This window comes from Dysidea avara, chromosome 1 (assembly GCF_963678975.1).
Source record: "Dysidea avara chromosome 1, odDysAvar1.4, whole genome shotgun sequence".
Classification (NCBI taxonomy): domain Eukaryota; kingdom Metazoa; phylum Porifera; class Demospongiae; order Dictyoceratida; family Dysideidae; genus Dysidea; species Dysidea avara.
Window position 1 is genome coordinate 29,080,593 of NC_089272.1, and position 14,850 is coordinate 29,095,442.

General features: G+C 35.9%; 1 protein-coding gene across 10 annotated transcripts in view; it reads right to left on the reverse strand.

The window, feature by feature from the left end:
* Positions 1 to 9,151: 9,151 nt before the first annotated feature.
* Positions 9,152 to 14,850, reverse strand: part of LOC136260943 (uncharacterized) — a 196,093-nt gene continuing 190,394 nt past the window's right edge. For 9 of the 10 annotated variants that reach the window (XM_066054880.1, XM_066054886.1, XM_066054929.1 and 6 more), the window contains 2 exons: positions 13,850 to 13,951; positions 9,152 to 9,464 (listed from right to left, as the gene is read on the reverse strand). In XM_066054880.1, the coding sequence (XP_065910952.1) occupies positions 9,381 to 9,464; positions 13,850 to 13,951 (186 nt within the window). In that variant the 3' untranslated portion in view covers positions 9,152 to 9,380. The remainder of the gene's footprint in view (positions 9,465 to 13,849; positions 13,952 to 14,850) is intronic. The other variant, XM_066054910.1, reaches the window with a different exon arrangement.

Here is a 14,850-nt window from a genome sequence, read left to right on the forward strand (position 1 = left end):
GAATCTGTATAGAGATGTGACAGCTATGCTATAAATTAATCTTAACATAACGTTTAAGTGTCAAATACCATTAGCCCCTAATGCTACACATATAGCTAGCTACTGTAATCCTTTGACAATATAGAAGCATATATTCTTCAAATAGTGTTGTTCCTTAGTCACTTCACTTTCTTTAGCAGTTACTGCAATAGCTACAGTGTATACTGTATACAAAAATAATAAGGTTGTTGGTCTAAGTCCTCCTCCTTAATTTTATTATGATGTTATGCATAGGAAATAAGATTGTTTATGTATGCAGCTGATGACATGTTCCTAAACTAGTTTAAATTGTTCATTTCGTAATTTTACTTTCTTGCGTACGTGTGCGCACACAGCAAATATTATTGATTAACCTACAGTAGGTATCATACTTTATCTCCTGACCTAGTGCTTTAGCATTCAAGTGGTTTGTATGAGGCTTTACGGTGAAAATACATGTATTTATTTCCTTAGAGGCTACAGACTGGAATGATTACAGTGATATTGATTGCTCGTGCTGTGAAGATCATCATAATGCTTCTATTCATGAAGCAGGTACAGATGAAATAGTTGAGGAGCATTGGGATGTCTCTAGTGAAAGTATAGATAGAGATTTTCATGTTTGTGAAGAAGATATAACTAAAGAAGATACCCACTTATGGAGGAATAATGTTAACCCGCAGCCACCTGAAACTAACAGAATTGGGATGTTGCTTTTATCTTTTCTACTTTTATGGACGTCATTTTATGGAATTTCAGCAGCAGCTCTAAACCATCTAGTTCAATTTCTACATTCTATTTTCTCCCTGCTAGCTCCTCTTTCACCACCTATAGCTGCATTGTTGGATATTTTCCTAGCTCTCTATACAAATTAAAGAAAATGTTTGATCTGTCAACCGATCCATTTGAGAAATATGTAATGGCTGTCCTCAATGTAGTTCTTTGTATACTCAAAAAGAATGTTTACAAAAAAGCCTAAGTGGCATTATAAGTGCTAAGCCCTGTAATCACATTGACTTCAGAAATCACCTGTTTTCATTTTGCAGGAATCCTTGTGGTCACACACTCTTAAAAGAAGTGATTACTAAAACTGGTAAAAAGTTTTATCCAATCAAGAGTTATTATCCTCTTGCAAAAAGCATATCATTTGTTTTACGCCAACACAACTTAATGGATCAATGTGAACACTGGAGATCTCGCAATATTTCAGAAAACAATTTTGCAGATATTTATGATGGGAGAGTATGGAAAGAGTTTATGAATTATGATGGCAAGCCATTTCTTTCCAGACCATACAATCTAGGATCGATGCTTAACTGTGATTGGTTCCAACCCTTTGATTTAAGTACTTACAGCGTTGGAGTCTTTTACTTGATAATTTTAAACCTTCCACGTACCATCCGATTTAAACCTGAAAATATTTTGATTGCAGGAATAATTCCTGGACCTGGAGAACCTAGTTACAATGAAATAAACTCATATTTAAGACCCCTTGTTAAAGAACTTAACTTTCTATGGACTGATGGGTTCACGATGATGCACAATAAGTCAGTAGTTGTTCGAGCTGCTCTGTTGGCTACTGTGTGTGATGTACCTGCAACTGCAAAGATTGGAGGATTTGTAGGTCATATGTCCAAACACGCTTGCTGGAAATGTTCAAAAGAATTTCCATACATCTGGACTTTGTTGTTTTCTCCACTTGTGTTGCATAATTATCTACCTCAAGATCACCTAGATTGTTGGCAATCATACACTTCTGCTTGTGAGATTTATTGCTCTTCAACACTAACATTAGATGACATCGACAGAGCAGAAGAGTTGATGAAATGCTTTTTCACATCAGCTGAATCGCTCTATGGTGCCCCCTTTTTAACAATTAACACTCATTTACATTTACATCTCCCTGACATTTTTAAAGACTATGGCCCATGCTACGGATACTGGCTATTTAGCTTTGAACGCTATAATGGCATTTTGGGAAAGTATCATACCAATCAACTTTCTGTTGAAGTTCAATTAATGCGTAGGTTTATCGAGAATGCACACATTAGAAACATTGCTAGACGTTACGCACTATCTCCAGAGCATTGTTCTATTTTCAAAACCTTGCTAGGTGCCACAAGTAGTGGTTCTGCATCGGACACTGTGTTTGGCCAAACAATTTATCCAGCGGTAGCTGGTGATTTTACTGATTTTTCTTCATTGCAAACCGGCACGATTGAATTTTTGTCACCTTTTATATTATACCATTTTGATCATACTTTCAACTTGAGAAGATGCTACTAGAAATTTATTCCAGATGTAGATGTGCTAGAAATTCCACAACTTTGTCGCACATACAAAAAGGCAATGTGGTTTACCCAATATCTAAAAAGCTCCAAGTATCCTAAGGAAGTACAAACTTGCATTTTAGCTCACTGGGTAGGGAGAGATGGACAGATAATTGATGCAGCTGCTGGTGACTTATCATCTTGTGGTAGGATAGAATATTTTTTCAGCCAGCGGCTATTGCTTACCAATGGCCAGTACACTGAGACAAGAATGACCTGTGTAAAGTGGTTTCAACAACATGATCTTAGGCACGTCTTAATGACACCAGCTCAACTTTGGCATGAAAATTCCTTTAAGGCATTCGGTCCTGCATCATTTATTCCAATGGAGAAAGTACTGGAAATCTGTGTCTCTAGATTCAGAAATGGTAATTGCTGTAAATTCTTTGAGAAAAAAAATGTTTCTATAAAAATATTATTACTCCATGAAATATGTAACCAATTATGTTTTGTATGCTTATCTGTTCATGTACTTGATAATTAGTTATGTGTTAGTAAAAAGTAAAGGTATTCTCTAACTATGTACATATTCAGTCAATAAGAAACGTATGCATGCCAGTTTGTAGACTTGCGTCTAAAAAGTTTCATATATAATGACCATGAAAGTTTCTCAACAATAGTATTTGACAGTTAATTATTTGGTAGTTACCACCTTCATGCTTTTCTTGTAAGACATACACTGATTATTTTCTGTCAGAACTGAATTTTATCAATTTTTATTAAGTATGGAATGACTGTATGCACATGCATATTTCCAGCACATTTGTGCTATATTTCCTTCACTTATGTGTTACATTAGGTGAAAAGTACATCTGTGATGAATATAACATTTTTTGTGAATGTGAAATGTAGCAAATATGAAACGCAAATGAATTTGTATGCACCACAGATTTATGACATGCTGTATTTCACATATTAAACACTTCATATTTCCTTTAGGTATTGCACAGGTCACATATGTAGTACATATTGTCTTAAATATGTGCAACATGTATGATACTAAAGCGCATTTGAGCAAATACATTTTTTCTTGTAGTGATTAAAATATAACATTCCCTATTACCAGCCATCTACTTTAACAATTGAAGCTTAATTGCGTTGTGTATTTTTTAAAGTGTGTGATTGTTGAGTTTGGAGGTAAGCTACAACAGAAATTCCTTTGAACTCACGAAATAGCTTGTTCATCAAACTGCAAAGAAACATTACACTTACAGTAAATATGATTAACAACCGGCAGTCATCACTGATGATGATAAAGAGGATCCAACCAAAAGACCCACATTAGTACTAACATTGAGAATATCACTAACTGTACCAGATCCACAAATATTCACAGCAGTTACAGCCACATTATAAATTGTGTTAGGAGATAATTGTGTTATAGTATGTGATGTCCGTGATGTTGTAGATTCTCTGACACTACCACCATCATCCCTCCATTTTACAATACCAATCAGCATCATCCACCTCAACCCATTGTACAACAAATGTGACCAGATCTGTGAAAGGGGGTCTTAAAGCCTTTCCAAATTCCTAGATTTGACTACTCATAACTCCTTGAGTTTATATCTTGTCACCTTCATATTACACTACGAAATAGTGCTATGTTAGGAGTGTAATGTGACCAAATGTCAGGGTGAAACCATATTTACAAATCAAGTTATTGGTTGCCAAGTACACACAATTTGAAAGGCTATAAGACTCCTTTTCACTGATAAATGATGCACTATAGTAATGTTGCTGACTAGAAATTTGGTATACCAGGTATAGTACCTGTTGTAAAAATTTAATGTATAATGTATCAAATAATTATAAACAGCAACATGATTGAATGCTTTTAGGTGGTAACTACAGTAACCAGATTACCCATCAATGTGACTGGATCTGCAAAAAGGGGTCTTATAGTCCTAGGTTTGACTACTCATAACTCCTTGAGCTTTTATCCTGTCACCTTCACATTAATTTGTCACATTACACAACAAAATAGTGCTGTGTTAGGAGTGCATTGTGACCAAATGCCAAATGTGTGTACCATACATTCATACAGTGTAGGTATTTGCCAGTAGGTAGTCATTATCAAAAAGATATGGTCAGGTGGTTTAATAGCAGATTCTGAAGAACGGTGGACAAATTTTTTCCTACATTGTATATAGCTAGTTTACAATTTATGGTGAGACTTCCCACATTAGCAATGAAAAGGTCAAGATACCCTAGCAGTCCAACAAATAAAGTATTGAAATCACTTTCGCACAATTTCAAAGAACATGTACCAGATACTCACTAGGTAGGTAGGTAACTTTGGATGCTAGTGTGCTTTTCCCATGTACACTAAGACATGATTTTGATTCCTATATTTAGGGACCCGCCGATTATGCTGGCATAATAATGAGCATAATAGGTGCCTGAAAGCATTGAGCATAATGCTAGCATAGTGGCAGAATGCATGTGCATTACCATGAATTCTTGCTTATCAAAATGCACATCACAGAAAAAGATCGATATACTCTAATAGAACAGTCAGAGAATAGTCAGACAGCTGACTGTTCTATTAGAGTATATCGATCTTCTCTGTGACATGTATTTTTCCAAGCAAGGATTTAGAGTCTGTGCTTCAGTAACTTATTGTTTATCATAAAGTGCATATTTACTAGAAAAACATGTGAATTGAGGTATAAATATCGAGCATAATTTGAGCATAATAGGTAAATATTTAAGCATAATAGGCAAAATTTTGAGCAGTGCAGCATAGCATGATAGATAAAATAATGAGCATAATCGGCGGGTCCCTACCTATATTACATAGTTATCACCTATAGCTATACACGGCATTATTACTTACAGTGTTAATAGCTTGGCCTGGCATCACAGTTACACTACTGCTTTTAAAACAAACTCAATTTGAACTATTAAAGCAGCCTGTGAACCACACACATGGTAGTTACTTGTGTTTCAGTGACCTTTTAAACTAATTCATGCACCCAGCAGCATGGATGGACCAACACACTATCACAGCCTGAAATTGCTTCATCTTGTATCGCTGATGCATTCCTAATATGCCTCACATCATATCTGCAAAAAGGCATAGCCACCAGGTCTCTGCTTTGCAAAGTTATATACAGACAAATGGTTTTTCTGTCTACTACAGGAATATAATGACATGCTATGGTGGCAGTAGTTTAACCTGCCACTAATGATGCTGGCCATGGGAAGTTTCTGATACCTTGGATGTGTGCTGCCATACATAATTGTGGTGATCAAAAGCTAAAAGCTTTCAAACTATCTTTTTAAAGTGAAAAAATGCTCTAATGTTGTGACTAAATAAACATGCAGACCAACAGTTCCATATAATTATAAAAATTGTTTACACTACAGCTACTTTTGATCAATGGTACCTTGTAATCATGAAGAATTAGATACCAGACTATTTACCAATTCATGTGTGCATGTTGTCGACACAGATTTTTTCAGGTTTCATATCATTTCATATCCTGTGTAAGATGTGAATGGCTGGGAAATGTTTGACCCATCAACACATCAGTGTCATTTTTAAAAGCTTGCAAGAGATCTATTGTATTAGCATTACTAATTTTGTGATTTCACAGAGTGTGATTTTATGTCCAGTAAGAAATCTGCATGGGAAGTGTAGAACTGTTGTAATGATGTAGCTAACTAATGCTGCCTTATCTTACATGACTCTCCATCCTTTTGGTGTGACATAATTTGATTCTTTATACTTCAGAACAGTGAGGTACATGTGTAAATGAATCAATTATATAGAAGAAAAGTGTTTGACAAAAGGTAAGACAATGGAGAAACTTTCTTCACAAAAGATGCATATGAAAAAATATTTTCTTCACAAAAGATGCACATGAAATGAATTCCAGCAGGAATCCACACATTGCTCTCAAGATTCTGGAGATGGAGATGGTTCACTGGTCATGATATATTTTAGCCTACATGGCATGCAGCTCACTTTACCTGTGTCTGCCAAAGCTTGTACTGAATTAGTAAAGTGCAGACACATGAACTAGAATGGATGTGGTGACAGATGCTCATGTACAATCTGCGTAATTTTAATTTACAATTATGTTGGAAAAAGTTAGTTGAATTGGAAGTACACTGAACTTCACGGAAGCAGCAGCATTAGGCCTGAGTAAAATATGCTCAAAATTTTCCCTCCAAAATGCTTCAGGAATATCCCAAAATTCACCTATTATATACTATACATTGTTCCTATTATGCTTGCATTATGCTCCTACAGTAAGTTAGCAACATTTCTTACAATTATCTTAGAACATTTTAATCAGTGAATGCTCTATTAGAGTATTTCACTACAAAGTGACTGTTCTATTAGAGGGTATCGAGCTATGTACAATGCTTGCAGTTTCTGCTGACTGCTCTGTTAGGGAGTATCAATCTGTTTTCATAGAATTAAGCTCCATATTATAGTTTGAAATATCCACCTAAAATAATGCTAGCCTTATGCTGGCATAATACTCCAGCCTCTTATGCTGGCATATTTGACATAGGCCTTAGGTTAGTAGGCCTATACGCTCCAAAAACTTTCCCTAATTATTTTCAGGAATATTCCAAATTTTTACTTATTGTGCTCTTTAGGTGCTCCCATTATGCTTGCATAATTATTTATTTTTAATTTATAGAACAATCGCTTTGTGGTGAAATACTCTAATAGAGCATTCACTGTTTAAAATGTTACAAGATAGCTGTAAGAAATGTTGCTAACCTAAAGCATAATGCAAGCATAATGGGAACACCTAAATAGCACAATAAGTAAAAAGTTGGAATATTCCTGAAAATAATTAGGGAAAGTTTTTTGAGCATATAGGCCTACTAGGCCTGTGTCAAATATGCCAGCATAATAGGCTGGAGTATTCTGCCAGCATAAGGCTGCAAAAACAGGACATGTGGGCACAAACTGCACTTTATCACTCTACAGGTCATTCCCAGTACCGGAACAAAATATATACATTCTGTAACTTGCATGCATCATAAAGCCAATCAAATACTGACTAAATGCTGAAAATTTCATTGCCATAGCATAATGGTACAAAAAGTTATGAGTGATGAAAGTTTGAAAAAGTAGGCAAAAATCATGTTCCCACATGCCCGGCCCTATTTTCGCAGGCCCAGTCACTATTAGAGAGTATCGATCTAAAGAGCTATACCCTGTGACAATTATTTTCAAATTTGGTGCAGTAGTTTTCACAGCAAAATTATATTATTTTACTGAACTATGCATGAGTGTTTTTGTTCACTGGTGTATCAGGCAGCATAACATGTTTTGACATGTAAATAGGGACCAGTCTATTTTGCTTTTTTTTCTACCTATTTTTCTTTCCAGCAATTCTTTTATTTTTCACCTATTATGCTCCATATTTTGCTCAAGCATTATAAATTTTGCTCAGCACTGATCTTTGTTAATTGAATATTTCCAAGTGCAAAGCTACAGTTTCGCCTTAAAGTGACTGTTCTATTAGAGTATCTCGATCAGAAATTATTTCTAACATGTAAAGCAAGAAGCCAGCTAATATTGCATAACATGTGTGACTGTTTTATTAGGGTAGCTCGATAGTCACTCGCTGTTCTTGTAACAATTAGCTATGCATTGCTGATATTTTAGCGTGTCTGACTGTTTTATTAGAGTATCTCGATCTTTTGTGAAATTTTTATGTCTACTTCACAAAAATTTCACCTATTATGCCAGCATTTTGCTCATTGCTTTTACCCAACCATTATGCCAAAAATTTTGCTGGCGAAATCGACGGGTCCCTACATGTAAAGTATAATTTTTATGTATACATTTTCATACAAAGTGACAATCAATTTCTGTGAAAGCAGCAAGTATTCCTGTGGTATCATGACAGATTAAGCAATGGTTTACTATGAGTAGCTAGGTGACTGCCTATTAAAATTAATCTCATGTACTTCCACTACACAGATTCTGGTTGTTGCATAACTTGTTGCATGAATCCTTTACTAAAAATTAATTTTCATTTATTCCATAGCAATCCTTTAACTCACCATACATTTATGCTACTTTTCTAATAAATTATTAAACACCTTGCCTAAGCGACATATGCACCAATGAAAATGTTAATGCAACAGAAAATACAGTTGAACACAGTAACTAAAGGTTGTTGTGTTATCATAGCTGCAGCATACATAGTAATCCAGGGATGCTTCATATGGGGTGTACAAATATATGTACAAGTCAGTACGACTCATGTGCAGTTTTTGTTGACTCTTGTGCAAAAATTAATGTTTTATTAGTCTAAGAGTATTTTACTACAAAGTGGCTGTTCTATTAGAGAGTATTGGTCTAAGGAGCTATGTACAATGCATTTGAGTGCTCTATTGCAGTTTGTGTTTTCCACTGACTTCTCTATTAGGGTGTATAATTATTGATCTATATTTTCATGGAATTCAGCTCCATAGTTTGAAATATCTGCAGGCATACCTTGGTCTATTATGTATATGCTGACATATTTGGTACAGGCCATATGATAGGCAGGCTATAAGGAGAAATGTACAAGAATAGTCACTTAAAAGTGAGCAGTACAGTGCTCCTTCGATTATCTGAGAACTTGGTTATTGGAACAGTACAAATGACTGCTCTATTAGAGTAATTTGTCTAAGATGTATGTTCTATTAGAGGAAGGGCTCTAGTGAATATCTGAACATGTCTTGGTCAGATAATTAAGGGAGCACTGTTTATCTGCAGTATCATATATCCCGTGCTAATCAAATTATATAATGTAGTATACGATACAACAGCTGCAGACTTCAGGAGATTATGAGTTGTTTAATGGTACACACATACAGCACACAGATACCTGGATACAACTGTACAATTGAAGCGTCTAGTGCTAACTACAAAACACATTACCTGTACACACACTGTACTAACGACAACTGTACAACAATGAAAAAAAAGACACATCATAAGTACAAAAATAATGAGAGTATATAAATCAAATAAAATCAAAGTAAATTATTAATTACTCATGGAATTTAGATCTGAGTGTACCGAACAACAGGATTGCTATCCAAAGTAACGCTCACTTCAGGTTCATTTTGTATTTCTGAATGGCTTATCTACAATGAAAACAGGACACTTGTAAGTATTATGCTATGTATAGCAGTGTGTATGAAGAATTTATAACTACATAGTTAATACAGTATATTATTGTTCTTATTTAACATACTGTACTAGTGTGACACAGATATTTTTATATAAGACATATACTATAATAGTTATTATTGCTAGCAAGTAGTCATATGTGATAGCTATTTATAATACGTATGGTACTGCCCAAATGCAATGCCACGAGCACTAATAGCGCATGGTAAAAAATTGCTAATAAAGGGGCATGGCAGCTGTTTTGTTAGCAAGTAATGAAATGACTGTCACGCCCCTGAAGACTCACAAACAAAGGTGGAGGAAGTGGTTGATATGAGGAGGGGCTGACCAGAGTACAGAGTCTCTGGCAGCAGGGGGTCTGCTGTAGCCATTTTAGCTTTCACAATCTCTGAAAGCTCACCAAAATTAATTTTATAGGTACAATTTAAAGCATTTTAACTAACTTTTAGTTAAAACTATTTATTTAAAACAGGCTATTTGCCAGTTAAAAACCTTTTTGGCAAAGCTTTTAGCTGTTGACTACAGGGTTAATGAATATATAGCATTTATAGGCGGTACAAAACATCCTATAGCCACCTGGAAACACTTGATACAGTGGTAAGACACCAACTCTTAAAGTAAGAGGTACCTGGTTTGATTCCCGTGGTAGGCAACTTTTATTTTTTTTTATTTTATTTTTAACTCTTAAACCCCAATCCAGAAAACTGGATTAGATAAAAAACGAATTGAAAATGCACAATACTTTTGCCAATTTACATAGGTGGTTACAAACAAGTATATCTCACGAAGCGTTCATCTGATCACTTCGAAAAACAGATTTTATTACTTGGCAAAGAGAGTTTATACTAACTTTTAGTATAAACTTTCAGCATACAAACAAGGAACTGTCTCAATACGACACGCTGAATCATTTTGCATCCTTCCACGTTCGTATTGTCATTGCGTTCGTTCGACAGTGATGATATCACGTGATATCTATATATCAAATGAATTGCCATCACGTGAGGAGTAATATGACACCAAGCAAAAGGCGATACAACAAAGTATGGCTGAGTTATGGCCTTTTGTACATCGTTATGTGAAGAAAGAAGACGGAGGGATACGTAGTTCTTTAACTCTTTCAAAGTGAAGCGAGTATCTCTGGGTTGGACAGATTCAACGGAGTATGAGACTATTCAAACCAAAATTTAACAGTGAGTAAGATGGTGTGTGTTGTTTTTAGATAGCTTTAACAGTTTTTGTGTTATAGACTTTAGTTTTACAAGGTATGCATGCGATCCAGTTTACTGGATTATGCATTTTCAGTGCTTGCATTTTTATAAAACAGCTGCGGGTTTAAGGGTTAAGCTAGTTTTAGGAACACGTTTTTATGAAGGCCTTGACTGCTCTACTAGTGTATTGAACGTTCTATTACAGTACATCGATCTTTAGCATGGTTTTCAGCCCCACTCCAAGAAGGATAATTTTGGTGCGATATCATTCTTTTAGCCCCCCCTCACTCTGATGAGGGGCTTCAGCCCCCCAGTCCCTCCCCCTCTGCCGCCCATGCTCACAAATGAAATGGCTACCATTCCCCCTTATGAGCAAGTTTCATAATTGCATGCAATTAGTGTTTGTGACATCGCGTTTGGGCGGTACCATATGCATGATAAAAAATACTTTATGCTTGGCTTTATACATAAGTAGCACATGTATTGCCAATCCAGCATACTTATAGTGGTGTATATGAAAGAGTTACACCATATACCATGGATACAAGGGATTTGATTGATAGCCCTTGGGCCACAAACTTAAGGGCTTGGGAGACAAATCCCGAGTGGCCATGGTATAAGTACTGTATACGTACCACTCAGACATGCTCACCTAATACGTAGTTAAAAAGAAAAAAAAACCTCTCATTTGTATTATACAGTACAAAAATATCTCAGTGGTGGGTTAAAAGAATGGGCTAGTGAAAAGTTATTCATATGCTACACAACCTGCACACAGTGCTTTACAAAACAAGCAATTGTGGGTTTCACTGGATTTAGTTTAGCCATTTAGCGTTAAGAACCCCTAACTAATTTAATATAGTAAGAACTAAATTAATACAGTTTACTGGCTTTGAGAATGCCTGTGCCATTTTTTACATGGTTGAAATGCGCCATCTATAAACATGATCCCCCAATTGCAAAAATAATTATTTTAGTGATGCCTAGTTACCTAACTGCGCAACATAGTGTCATAGAAATTAGTGATGCACGGCGGTATCGGACTTGTATCGGTAAAGCTATAAATTCCTGATACCAGCCGATACTTTAGATGACGTTGCTTAATTACTTATCAAGATGGCGGCGTACATAGCGCATTGAACGGAATTGAGCAAAAGCTGATATAAGCCATGAATTCCTTAAAAGAAGCCAGGTACTAGCATTATTAGTACAGTGGAAACTGAAGTAAGCCACAAAATAAGATTCATTGAAGCCATAAACTATTATCTTCGCGTAATTGATAGCCACAAAACCAGCAAACTGCAGTTGATGGGATTAGCAAATGAGTTTAGTAAGCTAAATCACCAGCTGTTTCTTGTGAGAAATGCCTGTGGGGAAAAGTATCGGTATCGGATCGGTATCGGCCATTTCTGGCCTCAAATGTATCGGTATCGGATCGGTAGTGAAAAAGTGGTATCGGTGCATCACTAATAGAAATACTGTTTTTCAATGAGACAACACTTAACTAATATACTAGAATATTTTCTAAACTCAAGCCCATAATGAAAAAAGCAGCTCAATATAGAATCAAAGGGAACCAATGCTTTGCACTGCTATAATATTATTGCATTGTCTTTTCGGTAATATTGTTGTAATATTCTAATAGAGCACACATTTTAAAGGAATTTTAATAGAATCTTCTAGAATTATTAATAGATCTAAACTGTTACTATTAAGCAGATTTTAGCTAGAAGTTTAATTTATAAAGTAGAAATTAAGTGAGGTGATCAGCCATGATAGCAGTAGGTCCGTAGTTAAGAATTTGAGCGTTTAGTATGGAGGTCCCTGGTTCAAGTTCTGGTAAGTATTTTTTGACATTATTCATGCACTTTTTATCCCACAGTGACTGTTCTATTAGAGTATCTCAACCCCATTATTTGGTTTTTGCTTTGAAACTGTGTAGCTTACTTTTCATTTAAACTGTAGACCCCTTTGAAAACGAAGAAAAAAAAGTTGAACTTTGACTGCTCGTATCTCACAAATGGCTGGAATGAAATTAATCAAATTTGCTGTCTGTCCTACCCTATCTGGTGGACAGGTATATTGCAAAAATGGTGTGCTTTGGAGAATAAATGCAGGTGTGAAAATTGTGTTTCCTTTCTTCCTTTTAATATACTGTAGATTCCCTAAAAATTCGGCAGAAATAAATTCCATTTGTGTCTGGCTGAACAATTAGGAGAAAAAATGTACCAACCCGGTGCTATTGTCCAAATTTTTAGGGATCTATCCCTAATACAGTGTGCACGTTTCATGGCTATGTTATTTGCAATCCGTTTACTGCTCACTTTTTGGATTTCTTTCCATAGGGACCAACGGGAATGCCTTGAGGTGGAACTGCCGACACTACAACACTCGCAGCACTACATACGGAGATTGCCTACATTGCCCAGAAGGATGATCAATGTCATTACTGCATCGATTTGGGACCAAACTCTTAGACTTTTTTATGGAGGTTTTTTCTATTGTGTCCTTAATTCAGGTTTGTTAAGAGAGGTTCCACTGTAATTGCATCTAAAAGAGCAAGACATCTTTCTGAATAGCTACAATCACTGAGATGCAATATTAAGGATTTCAACAACTATCTTGTGATAATTAATCAAATCTTGCTACCAGATGCTGCATGAAGTGTTCCATGACTTAACATGTTATCTGAGAGTGTAAGGAGATGTGGGTTCCAGGAGAGATTTTATTCTGTGAACAGAAATAAAGATCGTTTTGCAATAGCCATGATGTCACGTGACACAATGATATCGTTGAGCGTGTTCCCTGAACAATTTCACACTTGGTGCTTCATCCAGCATGAAGTAGCATATTGTGTGATGTCACTGGGAATTCTCAGTACTCAAGAGACCTTCGTCAACTAGTACTTCAAGTGCTGAAATTTAGCGTGGTTATAATTAGGACTTTCTTTGCGCTTGCCAAAATTCAGAGCACATTGTGTTCAAAGCACGGGGAGTGCCAAATATTTAGAGATGCTGAAATTTTAGGGAATCTATGGTACACACTGTATGATGCACTGGATTTCTTGGCTGTACGACACAATACTGTGTGTCTTGACACAAGTATAGACTGATTCACTGATTCCTCACCCCTTGTGGAGTCTTGTCCTTTACATCATCTTGTTGATGAGCTTTTAGTTTAGTAGACACAGCAGACTCTGCTCCACTAGCTGAGGTTCGATGTGGAACATTCTGTTGTAATAAAGTACAAAAAAGTTTGTGAAATGTGTTTAAGCATGTACACATAATGTGAAGTACTATTCTTGTAACATAACAAAAGTTCTTAAAGTGAAATTTCATGTGCATTATGTACTAGTGGTGGTCTGAATGTCCAAATATTTCAACATTTGCTTATGTTAATTAGATATTTGATAAATGTATTTTACCAACAAAGCATTTGTTACCATGGTTATTATAGTATATAGACGTCCTACCAATTCATATACTGATATTCAATCCACTAGTAAGAATGTTCCATAAATACTAGTTAAAGCATCGTGACAAGTGCAATATGGAAAATATAGCACAAGGGTTTGGTTGAGAGACAAATATAGCACGAGGCAAAGTTGAGTGTTATATTTGGCTCGAGACCACACCCGAGTGCTATATTTTCCGTAACACATGAGCGTATATGGTGCTATAACTGCATGGTTTAATGTATGAATCTGGAGTTGCAACCAAGAAGAAGTTAACCGTTTATACACTTCATCATGACTCAGAATGCCCGATGGCAGTGAGAACTAGTGCGTGCCCATGATTAGCCGCAGAAGGTTAATTTGTAGCTATTAACACTGAGTTATTGATACAATTTGTGATCTGTCAGATCCAGAATGCACTTAGTACAGGAGGACAAGGAGAACGACCAAGGAATGGTGTATGTGAGTAATGGACAGTTTGTATAGCTATTTAATTGTTGCTTGTGAGTGTGCCATTGATGCGACAAAGTTGAAGGTGTCCTTATCAAGTGGCCATTGAATCTAACCAAGCAGTTGCTGGACTTACAATGATGAATAATTTAGTGAATAATTTAAGACTGAATGGTATAATTATTGTAGTGGAATTACAAACAATCGTGTGCATAGCCATTAATT